The sequence below is a fragment of the Heterodontus francisci genome, chromosome 6 (genome assembly GCF_036365525.1).
Source record: "Heterodontus francisci isolate sHetFra1 chromosome 6, sHetFra1.hap1, whole genome shotgun sequence".
In the NCBI taxonomy this organism is placed as follows: domain Eukaryota; kingdom Metazoa; phylum Chordata; class Chondrichthyes; order Heterodontiformes; family Heterodontidae; genus Heterodontus; species Heterodontus francisci.
The window spans coordinates 150,253,900-150,277,744 of record NC_090376.1 but is presented as its reverse complement, the minus strand read 5'-3'; the positions used below and the strand labels follow the sequence as shown (position 1 = coordinate 150,277,744).

General features: G+C 45.4%; 1 protein-coding gene across 1 annotated transcript in view; it reads right to left on the bottom strand.

Annotated features, from left to right (window-relative positions):
* Window positions 1–23,845, bottom strand: part of gpc5a (glypican 5a) — a 1,436,107-nt gene that overhangs the window by 955,477 nt on the left and 456,785 nt on the right. Inside the window, exons 4-5 of the mRNA XM_068034439.1 lie at window positions 19,584–19,717; window positions 15,434–15,559 (exon numbers count right to left, since the gene is read on the bottom strand). Coding sequence (XP_067890540.1) covers window positions 15,434–15,559; window positions 19,584–19,717 — 260 coding nt within the window. The remainder of the gene's footprint in view (window positions 1–15,433; window positions 15,560–19,583; window positions 19,718–23,845) is intronic.

Genomic DNA, 23,845 nt, shown 5'->3' with positions numbered 1-23,845 from the left:
CGCATCCAGCATGATGTCACTATCAAACACCCAAACACATCTTCCCCTCCCCTTCCCTTTCAGCTTTCCAAAGGGACCATCCCCTCTGCAACACTCTGATCCACTCTTCCACAATCCACAGCAACTTCCCATGCAAGTGCAGGTGATGTAACACATATCCTTTTACCTCCTTCCTTCACCACATCCAGGGCCACAAACACTCTTTCCAGGTGAAACAGTAATTAACTTGCACTTCTTTCAATTTAATATACTGTCTTCATTGCTAACATCTTCTCGTTCAGACTAAAGGTCATTCATCTGAAACGTGAACTCTATTTCTCTCTCCACAGATACTGCCTGGCCTGCTGATTACTTCCAACATTTTCTGTTTATATTTCAGATTTCCAGAATCCACAGTACATTTACCTTTAAAATCTTTAAGATTTGCTTTTCCATTTGACATCAGCTGAAACCGTCTTCTGATAATCATCTTTCAAATATTTTTCCCTTCACTTTTGCCTTATATTGCCAATTTAAAAGATTCAACCTTCTGAACAATAACATCATTATACATTATCAACATTTTAAAAAACTTTTAATTATACTTTTATTTCAACAAATAGGTGCTGAAAATCCATAGACCCAGCATACATGCCATGATGGGGCTGTCTGTGATTTCCGGCACAGACCCTATCAAAGTATGTGGACTTGGGGGATATAAACTCTTTTAAATAACCTAGACAGGGAGCTAGGTCACTAGAGATATATTGGGTGCTCATCTAGCAAAAGCCTGACATTCCAGTGCGGATTACCTGATTGGAGTGGGGGCGGGGAAAGGGGTGAGTACTGGCTCCTCTGAAAGTAGCCTTTCAGCATCCCTTAAATACTCATTACACCCCTTTACAATGGGGACAAAAGTCCAGCAATATTTTTAAAATTTTTTTTTATATCAATGGAGGTAGAGGCCACGAGCCAGACCTGGACCCCACGCTGCCCCCCACTCCCACCCCCCGCTCCACTGATGGACTCTATTTTCATTCCGCAACAGTTTAGCCCATTGCTTCTCCACCAGCCTGGGGATAAGGAAACTCCCAGCCTGGGAGGTCCCTCCTCTGGCCTTGCCTCTTTGATATGGGAACTATGTTTGGAGCAGACAGGGGATCGATCCAAACAAGGGCTCACAGAAACTGGTGGGGAAAGCTAGGACCAGTTACATTTGGTTCTGGCCCAATTTTAAACCCTTTGCTGCACTCTTGGTAGATTTATGGCAGCAGAACACTGAAAGGGCCACAGATTTTCAGCCCTATAATGCTGAAATAATACGATTCGGTGAAATTATGAGAGGCTACTGGGAGAATGGACCAGAGTCCGGACAGGAAGCAGGAGAGGGGGAAGTGTAATCGAGGTGGCTTTGGGAGTCAGTGGGCTTATGGTGTAACAGAGATGAATTATCATGTACAGTTGAGGATGTTGATCTTGTGAAAGACCTCGACCAATGGTTGTATCTCAATTATTGTGACAATATCTTCATTATTTTCGGCTAGTATACTTGATGAAAAGTCCACACAAAATATAAACAGAAACTAAACTATAATGCTTTCTAACTATTTGAGTTCAGAAAACGATGCTGGTGGTCACAATAAACTGTACTATATTTGCTGCTTTAATAGGGACAGAATAGGAAATTCCTTCTTGTGAAATCAGTAATACAGCATAAACATGTGAGAAATACATTTGCGATATCAATTAATGGACAAAGTACAAAAAATGTAGATCAATCAATTCTTTCTGCATTTATCATACAATATTACTGAAACAACCGTAAAATAATGTGACATTCTTACAATCTCATTAATGGCTAAGCAGTTACTAATATCAGGGCATTAAGCTATAAACTAGAATTTTATCACCAAGTGATATTAGGTCAGATTTTATTTTCTTCTTGGGGATTAACACCCACTTGATGCAAAACATTTCCCCCATCCACAGCAATTCAGTCAGGATACTTAGCAGAGTATAGGAATTAAAATAGCATCCCAACATTGTGTGGTGCCATGTGATGTCTGTGACCTGTAAATCAAATTTGATGATGGATATTCCTTTAAATCCAATAAAGTCTCTCATTTAGTGGATGGAGAAGAATCTTATATTTCTTTTCATATTGTCAACTCAAAGCAGAAAAACTGTTTGTGCACTCCATTTCATACAATGATGCACAAATCCCCTCTTTGCTACGTGTGAAACAGCAGTTGTCAAATGAATTTTCACCTGAGTAGCTCTAAACTATTCCTAGCTATTTTAACTAACACCAAGGGGGAATTTCAACTTCGTGACCTGGAAATCAGGGCTCCTCTGCACACTGTGGAGTTTTAACTTGGCTTGGCTTCCAGTCAGGCAGGGAGGACTCTGGTGGAGGTCACAGGACTGGGTAGGTCTGTTGGCGACATCAGGGGCTCAGATGCTTGAGGGTGAGGTGGGGAGGAGATCAGAGGCCTCATGGGGGAGATTGGAAGGGTCAGAGGACAGTGCTCAGTCATGGCCTCCTGATCCAGCAGCCTCTTGCCTTGGTTTAGCTGGCAGGTTTCCCAAGTTAAATTCCAAATGGTGACTACAAATGAGACACACATCCTCATTATAATATGTAAAGTGCCAACCCATCTCCTTGGAGTGGGTTTGACACCTGCCCGCCTCTGTTAAAACCAGAAGCAGGCGGGTTAGGGTCAGGATTCAGACTTTTAGCACTTTAACCCCACCCAACCCAAATGCATCTGTTTTTTGGGGTTGTGATTCCAATCAAAATGCACCACCTCAAAACTTACCCTTTTCCTTTAGATACTACAGGTTGATTGTCCAAAATCCAGCAATCTCGGGACCAAGACCGTGCCGGATTTTGGATTTTCCCAGATTTTGGACAATAGTCTATCTGCTTAATGTATATAGATTGTTAGAGCTGTCTTCATCTCTATATTGAAGCAGAAGCATATTGGTCTGCTCTTCCTCTTAATAATTAGTATTATAAATATATTTGTGAGGCTTGTATCTTTCAGTATCAGTAAGGTGTAAAATATTGTAACCTTTTGTCAGTCATATAATTCATTGGTTTGATAAATTTGGTGCATTAGAGTGATTAGTGAACTTTATGTTCATTTTCCAGTAGGAAGGTGAACTGTTGTGTTCAGGATGCCCGATTTTTGTTGCCCCCTCGGCACACTTTTTGCACCCAAATAAATGTTGTAAGTTCACAAAGCTAAAAGCCAATTTCTTGGAAAAAGGAGTTTAATTTTTCAAGGCACCTAACAAATTATTACATTATAATTATTTAGTATAATCAATTCGGCTTCTGAAAATAGCATCAGTTTCTCAACTTGGCCCTCCACAACTGACATACAGAGGAAAGGTAGGCTGAAACCTGAGTTAAGAGACGGCAGAGTCAGGCTCCAAATCTGAATAGCGCACCTGGCGATGACAGCAAACAGACAGACGCAGGGCAGACAATAAAAATAGCAGGCGAACCCAACAGATGGGTGTTGTGGCTGAAAGTACCTAATACTGGAATTGACTGGGGATGATCGCAGTGTGAAATTGGTGCCGCTGCACCAGCTAACTTGGAGGTTCAGCTGATAGTACTAAATGAGCACCATAAATCAGTGCCACTGAAACACACATTTGACAAACTGTTAAGTTAGCATTCCTTTTCAGATCATATAGTTTAATTAGAAGACGAAAGAGTATATGTTTTTGATATCAAGGCACATTCAACTGATTAGGGTACAGGTATTTTCAAAAATGTCCGGTTTTCAGAAAATTCCAGTTTTTGAACAGGCCAGACTTTGGACGTCCAACCTGTATATCAGTTGGTATAATGACAGAGTATGTGTCAGAGCTAACTGTGAGAACGAACCCTGCTCGCAGCTGGGAGCACAGAGAGAGAGAGAAAATTGTACTGGGTATGAATGGGCAATTGACAGATTTCCCTGAGCTTAGTACATTCTCCTGAGGCCCTGGTTCAGTGAACTGTAGTTAGTGTGCGTTTGAACTTTTGTACATAACAGAAAATGTTCCAGGCAAGTCTGAGAATGAGTTTCGCAGGCAGTAGAAGTGTTTCATGAAGCTTCACTGCTTTGGGTAGACAAATTGAGCAGAACAAACATCAACTGAGCCATGAAAGTGGTTTATACCAGAAACTGTTTAGTTTTTAGTAGAAGAAGCAACAAATGACTGATATTTGGATGGCAGCAACAACAGTATCAGTGATGTAATTTCAGAAGGAATTGGAGTGGAGGTTCACTTTGGGTAGGAGCAATGACAGCAATTTGATTTGGCAGGAGCAACAGCAGACAACTTTAGTAAGATACTATAAACTGTTCAAAAGATATTCTAAGAATATGAGAAGTTTGTAAATACGCCTAAATCAAAACCTTAGCTGCACAAGTAAGTTGTAGGTGAAATTAGAGCAATGATTGTGTATTGCAATATATTTATCGACTTGGAAGGGCAAAATTGTTCATTTTCTAAAATGTTTCTCAATCAAGAAGTTGATGGAGAAGATAGAGCAATTGTTAAGTAGGGTTCGTGTGCAAATAAGGATTAGTGAATTTTAAAATTTCTGTCTAGTATTGGATCCACTAGGAGAGACAGCTGTTGGAGACATAAAGGGTACGTTAGGGAAATGCTAGTAGAGAAAAGTGGGATTGAAGAGGCAGGATTTATATTCAAGTACGGAAAGGCAGTAAGAAAGGCAAAACAATGGCTTAACACAAGAAATTAGTGTCAAATAGACTTCAGGCACTGCGTGATACAGAGGGTGCTACTGAGGAAGAGGAGCAGGAGAAATCTGAGGAAATGTCAGAACAGCTTCGTGAAATTAGGGAAAATGGGACTGTGAGCAGAAGGAAGCAGGAAGAGATTGAATGGTGCAATGTATAGACAGTTGCTCATGATATAAAGGTAAATTCAAAGGCTAGTGATTTACCAATTGAGATTGTGATACTGAGGAAATGGAAGATGGACTGCTGCAGAAAGATAAGGGCAGCTAGTGCTAATATTCCAAAAGAATAAATGACATAGGAAAGAGTCAACTGATAAATATGTTGCCTGCTGTCATGAATTTCTGGTCTGCCAGAAAAATTCTCATAGGTTCAACAACACAGGTTACTCCCTTAAGCAAACTTACTTTTTTATCCGAAGAAGGGTCACTGACCCGAAACGATAACTCTGCTTCTCTTTCCACAGATGCTGCCAGACCTGCTGAGTGAATCCAGCATTTCTTGTTTTTGTTTCAGATTTCCAGCATCCGCAGTATTTTGCTTTTACTTTTTTATCTATTTTATTTACAGATACAGCACTGAACAAGGCCCTTCGGCCCACCGAGTCTGTGCCGACCATCAACCACCCATTTATACTAACCCTACACTAATCCCATATTCCTACCACATCCCCACCTTCCCTATATTCCCCTACCACCTACCTATACTAGGGGCAATTTAGAATGGCCAATTTACCGATCAACCTGCAAGTCTTTGGCTGAGAGAGGAAACCGGAGCACCCGGCGAAAACCCACGCGGTTCACAGGGAGAACTTGCAAACTCCGCACAGGCAGTACCCACAATTGAACCCGGGTCGCTGGAGCTATGAGGCTGCGGTGTTAACCACTGCGCCACTGTGCCTTACACCTTTGATGTTCCAGAGTTAACCCAACCAGCACAAAATCTGCATATACAACAACATCTTGTATTTATATAGCAAAGTTAGCATAGTAAATGTCCAATGCGCTTCACAGGAGCGTTATCAAACAAAATTTGATACCAAGCCACATCAGGAGATAGGTGGGCAGATAACAAACAGCTTGGTCAAACAGGCAGGTTTTAAGGAGCATATTAAAGGAGGAAAGAGGGATGGGGAGGCATAGAGCTTTAGTAAGGGAATTCCAGAGCTTAGTGCCCCAGCAGCTGAAAACACGGCTGCCATCGAGTCCTTCGAGACGAGTAAAACTCCCGGAAGCAACGGCATACCGGTTGAGTTATATTTGGCCCTGTGGGACTGGGTCGGCCCGGACCTGTTGGAAGTATAAGAGAGTATGCTCCTGGCCAGCAGCATGTCAGAATCCATGAGGAAAGGCATCATCACCCTCATCTACAAGCGGAAGGGGGAGAGGGCAGAAATCAGAAATTGGAGGCCCATTTCACTGCTTAATGTTGACTCCAAGATTCTGTCCAAAGTCATAGCCAGTCGAGTCAAGTCTGCTCTGGAGTTGGTGATCCACCCCGATCAGACCTGTACTGTAGCTGGCAGAAAGATCTCCGATAGTCTCGCACTACTCAGGGATATGATCGCCTATGCACGGGACAGGAGGGTGGACACCTGCCTCATCAGCCTGGACCAGGAGAAGGCCTTTGACAAGATATCGCACACTTACATGATGGACGTGCTTTCCAAAATGGGGTTTGGGGAGGGAATCTGCAATTGGATCAAACTGCTCTACGCAAACATCATTAGCGCAGTCTCAATCAATGGGTGGGAATCGGAAAGTTTCCCGATCCAATCTGGAGTCAGACAGGGCTGTCCTCTCTCCCCGGTCTTGTTTGTTTGCTGTATTGAACCCTTTGCTGAGTCTATTAGGAAGGATGCGAGCATAAGAGGGGTGACAATCCCAGGCAGTGGAGGCACTCAGGTTAAAACCTCCCTGTACATGGATGACGTCGCCGTTTTCTGCTCGGATCCGCTGTCCGTGCGCAGACTGATGAGCATCTGTGACCAGTTCGAACTGGCATCGGGAGCCAAAGTTAACCATGGCAAGAGCGAGGCCATGTTCTTTGGGAATTGGGCTGACCGATCCTTTGTCCCCTTCACCGTCTGGTCAGACTACCTGAAGGTGCTGGGGATATGGTTCGGAAGGGCCGGGGCGTGCACCAAAACCTGGGAGGAGCGAGTAGCCAAGGTACAACACAAGCTGAGAATGTGGGGGCAGCGATCTCTCTCCATTGTGGGTAAGAACCTGGTCATCAGGTGCGAGGTGCTCACGTTGTTGCTGTACGTGGCGCAGGTCTGGCCTATACCCCATTCCTGCGCTGTGGCGGTCACCCGAGCCATTTTCCGCTTCATTTGGGGATCCAAAATGGACCGGGTCCGCAGGGACACGATGTTCAAACCTCTGGATAAGGGCAGGAAAAATGTACCCAACGTGGCCCTCATCCTGATGACTACCTTCGTGTGCGGCTGCATCAAACTTTGTGTAGACCTCCAGTACGCAAACTCCAAGTGTCACTACGTGCTGAGGTTCTATCTGTCCCCGGTGTTGCGAAGGACGGGCCTGGTCACATTGCCACGGAACGCTCCATACAGTTGGACCATGCTGTACCACCTATCCTTCGTGGAGCAGTTTCTGCAGGAAAACACCTTTGACCACCAATCCATCAGGCAGTGGTCTGCACGGAATGTCCTTAAAGCCCTACGGGAAAAGGAGATGGTGGATCCTGTCAGATGGTTCCCCGAGCAGACTGCCAAAGTCATTTGGCGGAATGCCTCATCACCAGAACTTTCAAACAAGCACCAAGATGTAGCTTGGCTGGTGGTGAGAAGAGCCCTCCCCGTCAGATCCTTCCTGCACGCCCGAAGTCTCACCCCCTCTGCACAATGCCCTCGCGGTGGCTGTGGTGGGTAAGAGACGGTTGCCCACCTCCTTCTGGAATGTGTCTTTACAAAGCAGGTGCAGAAAGAGATGCAGTGGTTTTTGTCGAGGTTCATCCCAAGCAGCTCGGTTACACAGGAGTCTGTGCTCTATGGGCTGTTCCCAGGGACGCACACCGAGACAAACATCAAAACTGCTGCTGGAGGGCTATCAATTCAGTGAAAGACGCCCTTTGATCTGCCTGAAACGTGCTGGTCTTCCAGCGCAAAGAGTTGTCCACAACCGAATGTTGCAGATTGGCACATTCCAAGGTCCAGGAATACGTGCTGAGGGACGCACTAAAGCTTGGGGCAGTTGCAGCAAAGGCTCAATGGGGAAAGACCACGGTGTAAGGTCCCCCCACCAAGCTGAACGGAGGGGCTGGATCCATGGGAAAGCCCTCGAACTGTATCGGGAAAATTTTGTGTGCTGTAAAATGTAAAAATGTATCTGGCACAACAATGAAATGGAAGGGTTGTGTTGCAACTCATGATTGTATAGAAGGTAACTGATCTCCTTTGCACTGTTTGTAATTTTTGACTTGGTGCTGTTTGAAACTGTTTGGTAATGTATTTTTTTACAGATTTTTAAGAATAAAGTATATTTTGGAAATAAAAAAAAAGTAATTAAAATTGGGGATGGGCAAGAGGTCAGAATTGGAGGAGTGCAGTATCTCGGAGGGTTGTAGAATTGCTGGATTGCATTGGAATATTCAAAACTAGAGATAACAAAGGAATGGATGAGGGTTTCAGCAGCAGATGAGCTGAGGCAGGGGTGGTGTCGAGCAATGCTATGAAGTGGAAATAGGCGGTCTTAGTGAAGGCACAGATATGAGGTCGGAGGCTCATCTCGGGGTCAAATATGACACCAAGGTAGCAAAGAGTGTGGTTCAGCCTCAGACAGTTGCCAGGGAGAGGGCTAGAATCAGTGGCCAGCGAATGGAACTTGTGGGGCTGGATTTTGTTCTCCACCAGGTGTCGGGTTCCATGGAAGGGGGCCTGAAGATGGTCTGGATAAGGCCCACCATGGACCTCGACCCCGGGAGGGACTAGCCCGATCCTCCCAGCGGCGGGGCAACAGGACCACAATTTAAATATTCAAATGAATGAAATTAATAAATTTACATGCGATCTTGAAGGCCTGCCATGATCTTTGGTGCAGCGGCCGGCACTCCTGCGCCTTCAGATCCCCGTCCGGGGAAACGCAACGCCAACCTGGTGGGGAGGAGAGAGGAGGTAGGTTTGTCAGTGCGGGGGCAGCGGGTAATGGGGTCAAATATATGTAATGGGTGTAGGGGATGGTGGGAAGGGTTGAACCTTAAACTTTGTGCAGTTTGTGAGGGGAAAGGTCAGATGTTAAAGGTAAGTGTTTTAGGGGGGAAAGGCAAATATTTATTGTAATTGTTATTGGGGTTGGGAAAGGGGCATTAGAAATTTATTTATTTAATTTTGGGGGACTTTAAAAAATTAAACTGGGAAGCAGGGCTGGCTGCCTTTTAAAAATGGTGCCTGCGCACAGGCAGCTGACACCATTGCCGGGGACAGATAGCCTGCACCCTCCACAAGATTGGGGGAGGGGCCGTCCCGGCTATTTAACTGAGCCGCTGTGCTTGAGATTGTGGTGGTTCTTTGGCGTGCGGCCTGCATGGGTGGGCCGCCATGTTTTGAGCTCGCCACCAAGATTAGTGGTGGGCTCTTAAAATCCAGCCCGTGGTGGGGGCTGAAAACAATGGACTGGATTTTAGCTTAGGCGGACGGGAATTCACCACCGCATAAAAGTCAGTGGCGAACCCGCTTCCGCCTAGCCCGGTGATCCATCCCATATTTTACAGGTCCCCAGGCTTTAATTGTTCCGAGGCAGGACTTCCACCTGCTTGAGGCAGGAGGTCCCGCCTCAGTGAGCTGCCGGCCAATCAGCGGCCCGGCAGCTCTTAGTCCCAGCAGCGCCACCAGGAGCGGTGGTCACTGCTGGCACTGCAGCCCAGCCGATGCCCATGGAGCCTGCAGACAAGGCAGATTGGGCTTGCCTCACCGGGGGATCGGTTTCTTCCCTGGTGAGGATGGAGTGGTCTTTTGGGGGGAGGGGAGCGTCTTGGGTCGCGGGGGTGTGTTGGTAGGCGGGGGCGGCCTTCAATCGGGCACCCTGTGTCCGACTGCCATGGCCCCTCCCCGGGGCGCGGAAAGGCCGACAGCTATTGCTGGGCGGCCCTTCACGTCCCCAGCACGCCCACGCTACAGGTAAAATACCCGTGGAGGCGGGAGACGGCCCTTAAGTGGCCATTTAAGGGCCTTGATTGGGCGGGCGGGCCGTTCCCCCCCACTCCCTCGCCCGACCGCCATAAAGTTGACCGGAGGCAGGAGCGGAGTGGGTAGGCCTCCTGGAGCCACCCGCTCAATTTTACGCTGCCCCCACGCCACCATCCGACATGCTGGGACGGCAGAAAATTCAGCCCAATGGCTTTAGGCTTCCCAATATTGTGGGATCGGAATTCCTCCCCCCCCCCCACAACTGGACTTTAAAACTGGACATTGTGGAGTATGGGGAAGGAACCCCAACCCCCATGGACACCAGTACTGTGAATAAGAGCCAAACCTCAACACAAAGCACACAGAGACAGGCTGCATTCTGATGAGTCAATTTTCAAACATTCCAACATCACAACAGAACTGATACTGTTAAAGGACTGGAATTTGGGACATTATCATAACAGTGACACAGGATAACTGACATCATGTTAAGTGATTGGGGAGGCCATTGTTACAACTAACTGATCCCAGTGCACAGCATTCAATCCTGTCAAGACAGGAGAGAAACCTCTTTCATGGATATTAGCTTCAGAGCCTGGATTACCTCACCTTGGGTAGAGTTCATTGTTCTCAGTCAGGGAAATGACATCAGCACTAAATGGATCTGTCTGGACCAGGCAGATAACAGAGGAAAGAGATTAAAAGGTGCTAAATGCTGACCATCCAGCAGGATGGTTTCAGGAGATGTGTTCATGATATTTCGATAAGGATCATCATAAAAAGGACAAGATGGAAGGGTTTGGCGCTGCAGTTATGTGAAGAAGGACAGGGACTGGTCATCTCAGGTCCAGGCCTACAATCAACATTGGTAATGAGCAGACGTGTGGGTGATTGTAAGTTTTTCAGTCAAATCTTGAAGGGGTTTGTACTGTGGGGGCTGCAGTCGAGAAGGAGGGTCAGGAACGGTCAACCTGGCTCGTAGACCTACAAATTCTCACCGGAAGGACCAACCACATGGAGGATTGTAAGTTATCAGCCAAATCCAAGGGGTATCTGAGGCTGAGAGTTTTAAAACAATTTTAAGTGTAGCAACCAAATCCTGGGAGGGCTTGGGTTTTGAATTGAGTGAATTTAGGGCAGAAACGTGGGCTTTTGCCTGTGCTTTTTTCCGAAAAGGTTTAAATTAGTTTTGAGGTTTTTGTAACAGGGTGTTCGGAGGGTTTCTGTTTTTTTTTTTAATAAACAAATTTATGGTTCAGATTCACCCTGTGTCATGTGCAATTTTGTTCTTGTAATTCCCAAAGTCCAAGAACTGTAGTAAGTGGGTACGGGAACGGAACCTCTTACAATATTCAGTTGGAAAAAATTTCTGCTCATGCAGTACTGGATGTCAGACAAGCAGTCTGACAATTTAGAGACAGTGGACGGATCAAAAGAGGTGGGTGAGGGAGAGCTAGGAGTTGTCAGCAGCATGTGGAAACTGACACATTTTCAGATGATGTTGCCCAGGGGCAGCATGTAAATCAGAAATAGGAGGGGATCAAGGATAGATCCTCGAGGACTCTAGAGATAATGGCATAGGAGTGGGAAGAGAAGCCATTGCAGGGGATTGTCTGGATTTGACTGGATAGATAAAAATGAAACCAGGTGAGTGCAGTTCCACCCAGCTGGTCCACGATAGACAGGCGCTTGAGGTGTCAAAGGCTGCATATAGGTCAAGAAGGGCGAGAAAGGGTGGTTTACCATGGTAACAGTCACATAGGATGTCACGGATAAGAGACATTGCTGTACTCTGGCTCAGGAAGAAATCTGATTAGAGGAATTCAAACATGGTGTTCCAGGAAAGATGGGCATGCATTTGGGTGGCAGCAGCATGTTTAAAGACTTTGGAGAGTTAAGGGAGGTTGGTGATGCAAGGACAGCAGCCATTTTTTGAGGCATGAACCCGATAGGCCGAATGTTTTCCTTCTGTGCTGTAATGCTTCTATGAGAGGGGCAATGACAGTGGATTTGAAGAAGAGTGGGGACAGCACCTGAAGAGAGAGAACCGTTAACAACGGCTGGGATTTTATCTGGGAGAAGGAGTTTTGACCTGCGGCAAAAGCGCTGCCGAGAACCCCGCGTCGGCTCTTTTGTGGGCGGCCCGCTGATTCAAGTGCGAATTAGGCAGTTAACTGGACATCAGCAGGCTTCCACAGGATCAAGGACCCTGGCGATGGAAGTCCCAGCCTCTGAGAGCTTCTAGCCAATCAGAGACCTGCAGCTCTTTAACTGAGCAGTGCCACCTCGGAGACGGTGGCTGCTGCCAGTGGAGCACCCACCCGAGGCCCAGGACCAGTGCTGGACCCAGGTCACAGGCAGGTCATGGCGGGAGGGCACCTTATGGGGTGGGGGTCACAGGGAAGGGGGTGTATGGGGGTTGGCAGCAACGGCAGGGGGATGGCTCTCAGCGGGTCCCCCTTCCCAATGCCAGGTCCCTCGTTCAGGCACAAACAGCCTTTTAACGAGGGACCCCACCCCCGCCCACCGGAGCTGTCAAGCAACCTACACGATATTTCTTGCCGTGATTTCCGTGTGGCAACAGGCACTCCTGCCACTCAGCTAATTGTGGAACAGGTGGGAGAAGGCCCTTAATTGTGCATTAATTGCCCGCTTTAGGGCCTCAATTGACTGCAGGGCGGGAAGGCCATTCATAGGGAGAGGTGGGAAAATGGCAGGGTCTCCGCCACCACCATCCCACCTGATTATATGCTCTCCCTGCCTCCAAACCCACCATAGGGGATAGCATAAAATTCACCCCAACATCAGCTAACATGGGAACCAGGAAGCCAGCAGTTTTGTGAGAATAGGGTCGAGGGAGCAGGAGGGGGTTCTCATGGACAAAATGAGCTCAGGGAGGGCATGAGGGGAGATAGAAGAGAAACTAGAGAAAGATGAGAGTTCAGGGCTTGGGCAGGGGGAGACTTGCAGGAAGGTTGGGCCGGTGGGATAGGGAAAGGGAGGGAAGTGGCAGAGGCAGCTGAATGGATGACATCAATCTGAATGAAAAAGAAGTTCATGAACTCCTGTTGGAGGTGAGGCTGGAGGAGGCGGGGAGAAGGGTTTAAGAAGACGGTTTGCAGTAAAGAGAAGAGAAGCCGGGGATTATGTTTGCATTTCAGGATGATCCTGGACCAGTGAGCAGTTTTGCCGAGGAGTGCAGGCCCCGATAGTGCTTTATGTGGTCCAGCCAGATCTGGCGATGAATGGGTAAACCAGTTGTCCACCATATCCATTCAAGGCTGCATTGCTTGGACTTAAGGGAGTGGAGATGAGGGCCAACCAGGGGAAAAGACCAGGTGAGAGAGAGTAGTGGCTTTAATGGGGACTAAAGCAACAAAGGTAGATATGAGGGTGTAATTGAGCAGCTTGGTAGCTGTAGAAATGTCATGGTGAATGATGGGTTAAAGGGTGGATATGGTTGAGATTTTGAAAAGTTGTAAGTGTTTTGGGAGAGAGCTTTTTCCAGTGGTGGAAGCAGAAGGAAGTAGAGTTGGGAGGGGGATGGTGAATGTGGGTGGCGAGAGATACAAGGAAGTGATCAGAGATAGCCTTATCTGTGATTGACACCATGGGAGCAGCAAGGCTATGTGTATTGGAAGGTCGAGGGAGTAGCCATGAATATGGGTAAGGCAGCTTATATGGAAGGACTAAATTCTATGGAGATGGCTGAAGACCCACCGCCATGTCCGAAAGCGATGTGAACCCACTTCAGCAGGCAGCGGGATCCAGACCTGCATTTTGCAAGCGGCGGCCAATTAAGGTTGGCAGCCCACCCCCAAGAGTTGCTGACCCAATCAGATGGCTAGCAGCTCAGCAGCCTCACTGAGTGGGTGGGTTAGTCACTAAGCGCCGGCAATGCCATTGCCACGAGGGCAGCCACTGCCGCCAGCGGGCCCCTCCATGGTCCATAAAGTAACCATAAAAGAGCCCCCCCCCCTACCCTGGAGCCCGCAGGGAGGCTGCAAAGTTTCACCCGGCAGTCTCACCAAGCAGCGGAGGGCCCTCCTGACAGGGGTAAAATGCCCACAGAGGCGGGAAGTGGCCTACGTGGCTCAATTGGCCTCTCAGCAGGCATCTGAGCTGCCAAATTTCCCGCTACAGGCAGCAGCAGTGGGAATGGTCTGTAGGCAAGATGAATTCACATTAAAATTTAAGCAACTGAGCAACAGATCAGAGACACAGCAGCAGAGTCTTACAGTGTAGTCCAGGGAAGTCCAGGAATTTGGAAGCCAAATTTGAGAAAAAATCCAGTGCTCACTAAAGAAAATAAAGAGCAGGTATGGCTAGTGTGCACTTTAAACTAGCAGTTAATTTGTAGTTAGGGCTAAAATGCACACACTGTTAGAGCCAGGGGATTTTAAACAGTGAAAGAGAGGAAATTGGGGGAGAACGGGCAAAGGATAGCAGCAGGTGGCCAAAGATACAGGTGCACAGCAAGGAGCCATCTTGAATTTCTTACAGACGGCAATGGGTGGCACAGTGATCAAAAATGTTTCACTTCAGTTAGCTATGTCTTGTAAAATGCCATGCTTCCACATGCTTACCCTTGTTTCCACATTTACATCTGCACATACATTGGCTGGTACCTTGAACACCCAAAATATGTTTTCCTTTGTTCAGCTTCAATAATATGTGTCTCAAAAAAAATTTCTGATTGTTTTGCTATTTCACAACTTTGTTCTGCGCATTTTTACGTATTTCAGGATCCTGGTACCACAACCTTTTCCTGACTGATACATAAGGATTTTTGAGGATTGTGTAAGGAGCTGTCATGTCGCGTTAGCTGCTGCTCCATTATGCTTGAAGAGTCACGTAAGATAACATAGTCTATGTTACCTGCAGTTGCAGCACCTTTGAAACAATTTTTAATATACAATAGATTGGCTATATGTATAGAAATTTGAATTATGTAGATCATTGTACTACAATTCATAATATAGCATGGAGAAAATAAATTACAATGACTATATAATTAGCAAAGATCAATTTGGGTCTAACATCCCTTCATTTATTTTTGTTGATGACAAGGCAACTTAGACATTCTCCAACCAAACTGCTTAATACTATTATGTTAATCAAAATATGTTAAAACCATCAGAGGTTCTCAAGTTGCATGTCAGATCAGTGACACTATAAAGATAAAATTGTAAAGAGATTTTTATACATGTCTGAAAAAAAGCACAAATGTAAGATTGAAGGTTTCATCTTCTTCAATAATAACTGGCACATCTGTCTGACAATTAAATGTTGATATTTGTAAAACAAATCATATTACAACTTTCAATCCAAATAGCAATTACTGAAAAAATATATTTGATCTTTTAGGATTTTAATCTTGTCTCCACTGTAAATCCATCAGCATTAACTATAACCAGAAATATTAAAATAATGAATAACAAACCATCTAGATCAAACAAGTGCAACAACAGAGCACTGTTTTATTAGGCTTGAGAAATGATTAGCCTCCAGCTCACAATCCTAATAATGGAACAGCTCTCACCTCTTCACGATATCTTCTCCATTCCAGCAAGCTAGCCCATCGGCAGCTGCTAAGTCATTGACACACAGCTGATCAGCCAATCCACCATATAAAGTCCTATATAATCGCAGACTATTGATAAACTCTCTGAAACATACAGAAAATATGTTCATTTAGAAAAGTGTACAGCTTGCCGAACCATATGCGATTTGTTTGTCAAATTAGCAAACATGCCATACAAAACAATTCTTTGAGATGAAAATGTGAAAGTTGAACATGGAAATGTTTGTTGGTCAAATTGGTTGATGAAGGCTTACCACATTGATGACAGTCCTGTGTCTGCTATTTAATGTTGCCAGTATCAACTTCTGCTGATACTGCCTTCACGCCAGCAGTTACCAGCTACTATCTCTCCCCACCAACATTGTTCCTTGTGATCCATCTGACCTCTCCACCTTTGCTTGTTAGCTGCTCAGCTTCCAGCCCTGACCCATCTGTCTATCCCCTTGCTTGACTTTTCCCAAAGCATCCACCTCATTATCTGTTCTCTTCCCCCCCTCTGATCTTCTTCCTCCCTTCCTCCCCTACCCACCATCTTTTCCTCTTACTTGAGGAGGACAGATATCTCATCCAAAAGACAGCACCTCCACCAATTCAACACCTCCTCAGTATTTCACTAGATTTTTATGCTCAAGTGTGGGGTTTGAATCTGGAACCCACTCACTCAGAAGCAAGAGTGCTATCAACTGAGCCTGACACTGTTCAAAAAATGTTCAAAGAGTATGTGCCAGCAAACTCATATAATGTGAACAGTGGTTCTCAATTTTTTTGAAGAAATCCTCTTCTGGATTAGTAATCACTGACCACTCCCCCTCCCCACTATTTACATTTTAATACAATAAACTGATTGCACATTTACATTTCTGAAGGTAAATTTCATTAGCGTTGTGCTAAAGGGACTTGCATGACGGCTGGAGACTGCCCATAAAAAGTTACCAAACTTCTTAATAATTTCATGTCTGTGGAGCCAGGAGGAGTACTCTTTGTGAACCAAAAAAAAACGGTGTGCTGTTGCCAGGTTGGCAACACCTCCTCTGCTTTGCCTCACCTTAATCAGGACCTGCCAGTGGGCTGACTCGCATGACTTCAATGAGAATGTGTAAAATGGACTATTAATTCATTATTGCTTATTTTGCACTTTCCTTCACCCTTAAAAGACTTGTGTATGTACACCCCCAGGTCTCTCTGCATCTTTAAAATTGTACTATTTTGTTTTATATTGCCTCTCCTCATTTATCCTACCAAAATGAATCACTTCACTCTTCTCAATATTTAATTTCATCTGCAATATGTCTGCCCATTTCCATAGTCTGTCTATGTCCTCCTGAGTTCTGTTACTATCCTTTGCACTGTTTACTAAATTTCTCACTTTCATGCCATCTGCGAACTTTGAAATGATGTTCTGAATATCCAAATCCAGATAATTAATATATATCAAAAATAGATTCTCTAAAGTTAATGCAGGAGTGACCATCCAGTCACAAATTTGCACTTTCTTTTGAGCACCTACAAAATGAAGAAGTGAGTTTTCGCTACCATCCCCTGATAGTAAGGTGCTGCTTCCTTTGCACTACAATGGTTCTACCTGTTTGAATCCAATCCTAGCCAGACAATCTCCTGCAATGGCTTCTCTCCCCAGTCACACCATTACCTCTCGAGTTCCCCAAGAATCTATCTGTGGTCTCCTCCCATTTCGCATCTACATGCTGACCCTTAGAGACATAATGGATAACGCAAAGTCAGATTCCACATTTAAGCGGCAATCACCCATCTCGACCTACCACCACATCTCCCGATTCCTCCACTGCCTCAGTATTGTCAAGTTGCTTGTCCAATATCCAGTACTGGCAGAGCATAGATTTTCTTAAATTAAACATTGGGAAGACCAAAGTCATTGTATGTAGCCCCCGCCACAAACTCTGTTTCCTATCCATTGATTCCACTGCCCTCCCTGGCCACTGTCTCATGCTCCACTGGACAATTCACAACCTTATCATCCAATTTGACACTGAGCTGAACTTCCAATCCCATATCCTCTCCATCACCAAGAATGCCTACTTCTACCTCCATAACGCTGATTGTCTCCATTCTTGTCTCAACCCATCTTTTGCTGAAACCCTCATTCATGCATTTCTTACCATTAGAACCTATTATTCGAATGCTTTCCCAGTCGGCATCCCATCTTTCACATTCCATAAACCTGAGCTCATCCAAAGCTGTGCTGTCCATATTCTAACTGGCATAAGGTCTCGTTCAAGCATCATCCCTGTGCTCACTGACCTACACTGTCTCCCAATTCATTAATGCCTCGAATTTAAAATTCTCAGCCTCGTGCTCAAATCTGTCCAAGGCCACTCCCCTCCATATCTCGGTAACCTCCTCCAGTCATACAACCCTCTGAGAACTCTATGTTCCTCCAATTCTGGTGTCTTGTGCAGACCTGACGTCCTTTGCCATTGCCAACTGTGCCTTCAGCTGTCTAGGCCCTAAGCTCTGGAATCCCCTCCTAAACATTAAGAGGTGTGACAATAGTACTTTCTTGTGACCTGAACCAGATATTTGTGCCTTTCACACTTATACTATTTCAATCTCTCTAAAGGTGAATCAAGTAAATCCTTGCTGAGACAAGGACAAGTACAAGTTGTTACACAGCCTGGGTCAATGGGAAAGGTTTCAGTCAGTCAGGACAAATCTTTTCCCCTCAGCCAGTTCATGGTTCTGCTGCACATTTTGCACATCCTTCACGCTCCTTCAATGACCCATTTCATTCTAGCCGCATATTATCCGTATAATAGGAAAATAGGAAAAAAAGAATAAAAGAAAAGCTAAGGGGGACATAAATGGACAGTGTGGACCAAAAAAGGGATTGACAGATATGGAGAGCATCAAAGGGACAGGGTGGGGACAAAGAAAAAACACTAAAAGGGGAAAGGAGAATGGAACGAAAGTGAACCAAAAAATGAGAGAAAACTGAATGAAGAGAATGTGTACCTGAAAGGGAGAGACTAACTCGGTGAACCGGAAAAGTGAATACAGTGCATGAGCCTAAAAGGGGGAGGGGGAAAAAACCTGAAAGGAAAAGCACAAACCAGGAAAAGAAGAGAAAAAGAGACAGATATAGAGCGAGAAAGTGTAAAAATCAAAAAAGGATTGTGTACTAGAAAAAAGATTGCATGCATCAGATAGAATGTGAACTCAAAATGAGCAGGCAGAAAGAAAGAGAACGGGACAGGGACAAGCTGAAGGGATGAAGGAAAAGAGATGGAAACTAATGAAGATAAGGAGACAGTTTTCCCCCCAGACTTCTCAGAGTCTCAAAATCAAAAGTCAGAAAAAGATTTGACTAATATTTAAAAATACTGAGAACTACACATTGATTTTGCTTTTATCTGATGTCAGGGATGATGTTACATGAATAAAACAAGCTACAAGCAAACAAAAGCTTACAAAATATAAAAATAAAATATACGCTTTGTTCCAAAACATCAGAATTTTGTTCCAATAAAATTATGTATGCCTATCCATGAATACATTTTGCTATCTTGTGCCTGTTTAAAAAAATGATTTTAAATTTTGTAATCATGTTTACTTAAAACGTCAATAACCTTGTGATGGTTGTCTGCAAGATGGTAGATGGTTGCATACCCAAGGACCTTCTGTATTATCAGATAGCTGGGGCCAGATGACCAGCCCAAAGCTCCACTTCAAAGATGCTTGCAAGCGTGATGTGAAGGCCCTAAATGTATCGCACCTGGGTGTCACTAGCTGGCAAAAGAGGGAAATGGCTACACATCCGGTGGACTGATGTTCACAACCACGATGAGCGGTTGCTACAGCAGCTTGGCAACAGGCGCCAATGTCAAAAACAACAACTCACACTGTCGCTTGACAGCTTCACGTGCAGCACTTGTGGCAGAACCTGCCTCTCAAGGATTGGCTTTCACAGCTATCAGCAAAGGTGCACCAAGAGAAGACAACCAAACTAAATGGACTTTTTGCTGCGTGCCCATCATCTTTCGTGCATGGAAGGATGCTAAACTAACCATCAATAACCTTCACCTGCTGCCTATGCAAAACATTAATAAGTATAAATGATAGTGCTGCATCTTACTTTCTCCTGCTGGATAATGTCTCCTCATTTTCTTTATGAGTGATTTTCAGGCCATGTTTATCACTGTAAAAATCTGATTGGTAATCCGAAGATTGTGTCGGCTTTCGAACAGGATGTCCACAAGCTCTATTTACCTGCAAAGAAAATAAAGATGACTGGTTTGGAATCAACCACATTAAGATATGATGAAAAAAAGAAAAGTGATTCCTAGATTTAAATATTGGTTACTGAAGGAGTTGAGACATCATAAAACAAAAAGTGAAGGCTGCCTCAGTGTATTGCTCTGTTCTTACACTCGATTATTTCAGTTCAAGATTATTCAAAGGAATTTATACAAAATAACTGTAAACACATGGCAGAGACATGTGCTCCAAGCTGATCTAATTGAAAAAAGAAATAGTTGTTAATTTAGACCATACAATACAATGCTTTAGAAAAGTAATGACTAAAACCATCTGCTGTTCACAATTCATTTTTAACTGCTCAAGGAAATAAAGGAGCATGTGACCGGAGACTACATTAGCACAACCCAACATCAGCAATGATTAGTTATTAGCAGCAATATTTGTACTTCTCTCAAATTTTATCTGTGGTACAGCTTGTTATATTGCAAATCTATTTGAGACCTATGATTTTAAAAACTGGACCACTTTTGCAGGTGGTCTAAGCTTTTGGTTCCTTTTGTAAAGGTACTTGCAGGGTTAATGCAAGAGAAGCAAATTTCTTGTTTGATATTTCAAGAATATTAATGTCTGTAGTTACCACAACTCTATTGTTTATATTTAATCCTGTTCATTTATCTATTTAATCTCCAAAAATTCTGATTAGTAGTTTATGGCCTGAGCCACAGTCTGGTAGTGTTGATTCTTCCACCTACTGAAGTCAAAGAAATCACACACGGGTGATACAGTAACAAGGTTTCTATGTTTGACCCCGTTCACCTTGGTGATATCGGGCAGTTACAAGACTCACATAAGGAGGAGAGCTAGTTATGCAAATAATACTGAACGCAAGGAAATTTTCTAGTATAAAACCCCAAAAAGATGTAACATGAGTTCTTCATAGTTCCTCATTCTATTGCTTAACTACTGTAAATGTATATATAAAATAGTATGAGGTGGACATTTGACTAAATTGAAAAATTGAAGCAGTATGCTTGCAATTTCAGCAGTCCGAATTATTCTTAGCATGCACTTAATCTTATTCATATGCTATTATGAATAACTCAAAGAATGTAATGCAGTAACCAGATTTTGCATCAAACTAAATAAAACACATACAAAAGTACATTATCACATCAAGATCTTCTTTGTCTTATGCCATGTTAATAAATTTGCATCTTCTTAAAGATCTTCCATGTGGCATGCGCTTCCTATACTTATTAACTACTTTTTTGTGTCATGCTTTAATAATCAACATAGAATCATAGAAACTTACAGCACAGAAGTAGGCCATGTCCAGGTGTTGTGCCTTTTTTGAAATAAACAATAATGTGGGGGCAATAGTTCCCTGCTGCATTCCCAATGGCAATGCCTCGACCAATCAGAGTCGACTTGCCAACCAATCAGCACCCTTTTCTCATGCAGTATAAATTATTGCTCCCTTTGAAATTTGACATTCTTATGTCAGTCGTGATGAGTGCAAGACAAAAAGCTTCGACAGCATGTCTTCTTTTCAGCAGTTAAGTCACTTCTTAACCTTTTCAGCTCCAAGGAGAACAAACCAACTTTTCCAGCATCTCCTGATTACTGATGTGCCTTATTGCTGGTAACATCCTGATAAACTTCCTCCACAAGCTTTTTATGGCCTTTACATCTTTTCTGAAGTGTGGTGCCCAGAATTATCCATAGTACTCCAGCTGAAGCCTAACCAGTGATTTATAAAGTTCTAGGGCGAAAAATTCAATAAGGCCTGATAACAAGAAGGCTCCTGGGCTGTAAGCTCCCTAGGAAGCTCCCTTGCTGTTCAACTCTATCCATGGCCATCTGCTCCCATTCTTAGTGCTTTCTCCCCCAATCTACCCTCTTAAACTGTTTAAACTCCCCTGGCTCTTTAGTTAGGGCATTTTAGCCCTAACTAAAAGCTAACAGTTAGTTTAGTGCATGTTACCTGGGCCCACGCCCTCCCCCAGCCACACCTGCAACTTCAAAGCGCCTGCGGGAGATGGCTCGGAGAGCATCTGCAGCGCACTGTCGGCAATGCGGTATGCCTTTATTTAAACCACATCAAAAAACCCTTAGCGAAGATAACCACCTTTGTAAGTCTACCCAAAGATGCTTCACCTCCCGAAGGACGCGGATGAGCTTTCCGAACGTCGATGGTGGGAACTGAGGAAATGGCTTATTACCTGCACCCGCTTTCCCCTCCCTTCACCCTCCCCCCTTTCCACCAACCCCCACTTCCCCTTCTCTGTTCCACCCTCTCAGCTCACCCCCTCACAACCCCGTCCCAGCCCCCCACTCGCACCATCTTCCCCCGGCATCCCCTTCCCCTGCAACCCCACCCCCCACCCCCTTACAGCCCCCTTCCCAGCTCCCCCTTGCACCCCCCTCCCTCCACCCCTCCCCCTCGCATCCCCTCCTCCCACCGGCATCATCCTGCACCTGTGTAGGGGCCCTAACAACCTCACTGCCTTGTGGGCGTCTCGGGAGAGACCAAGGCAAAGGGAGTAAACCCTAACAGAAAATCCGGAGCGGAACCCCGTAGAGGGTCATGTGTCACCTTTGGCATGTTTCCAGCAGTTCCTGCAGCCATACCGGTGCCAAACGCCCTGCACTCCTTTGGACCCCACCAGAAAGGCCGACGGGGGGTTTTGACGACTGGGCAACTCTCAACCTCCATAAATTCACCCAGGCATGCGCCATGGAGAGGTCACTCCATAGTTGCTTCACAGCGACCGAAACAACACGGAAGACAGCAGTTACGGGTTATAAGTCCAGATAAATTGGCGTAGAAACTGGGCGCCACGGGTTGCCTTTGTTGGTGGGAGAGGTCATCGCACCTCACTGGACAGCTACCGCCCGCCTCAAACTGGGCAGCCCCCGGTCAATAAGGTTCTGTCCCGCCACAGTCCACCTGCTTCAGTGGGTGCTTGGAGCTCAGGGTCATTGCCCGAAAGGTGGACTGAAACACCGCACCAAACAACACGAAAAAAGGAAAGAAGGTACCAGCCCTTCGCTTTGCAAGCTGGAATGTCAGAACTATGTGTCCTGGCCTGTCGGAAGACCTTACACAAATCAACGATTCTCGGAAGACCGCCATCATTAACAACGAGCTCAGCAGACTCAATGTAGACATTGCAGCACTTCATGAGACACGCCTCCTCGCGAGTGGATCTCTAGCAGAGCAAGACTACACCTTCTTCTGGCAGGGCAGGGATTCTGAAGAACCAAGACAGCATGGAGTGGGCTTCGCCATCAGAAACTCCTTGCTCAGCATGATAGAGCCTCCCTCAAATGGCTCGGAACGCATACTGTCCATCCGAATGCTCACCACCTCTGGTCCAGTACACCTACTCAACATCTATGCTCCAACACTCTGCTCCTCACATGAAGCTAAAGATCAGTTCTACGAGGAACTCCAGAATATCATTAGCAGCATCCCCAACACCGAACACCTATCCCTGCTGGGGGACTTTAATGCCAGGGTTGGGACCGACCATGACTCATGGCCCTCCTGCCTTGGGCGCTATGGCGTTGGAAGGATGAATGAGAACGGGCAGAGACTGCTTGAGTTGTGTACCTATCATAACCTCTGCATCACCAACTCGTTCTTTCACACTAAACCCTGTCACCAGGTTTCATGGAGGCACCCAAGATCGCGTCGTTGACACCAGCTAGACCTCATTGTCACAAGGCGAGCTTCCACAGTGCGGACTGCGACACCGACCACTCCCTGGTGTGCAGCAAGGTTAGACTCAGACCAAAGAAGTTGCATCATTCCAAGCAGAAGGGCCACCAGCGCATCAACACGAGCAGAATTTCTCACCCACAGCTGTTACAAAAATTTCTAAATTCACTTGTGTCAGCCCTTCAAAACACTCCCACAGGGGATGCTGAGACCTAGTGGGCCCACATCAGAGACGCCATCTATGAGTCAGCTTTGACCACCTACGGCAAAAGTGCGAGGAGAAATGCAGACTGGTTTCAATCTCATAATGAAGAGCTGGAACCTGTCATAGCCGCTAAGCGCATTGCACTGTTGAACGACAAGAAAGCCCCCAGCGAGTTAACATCCGTAGTTCTTAAAGCAGCCAGAAGCAC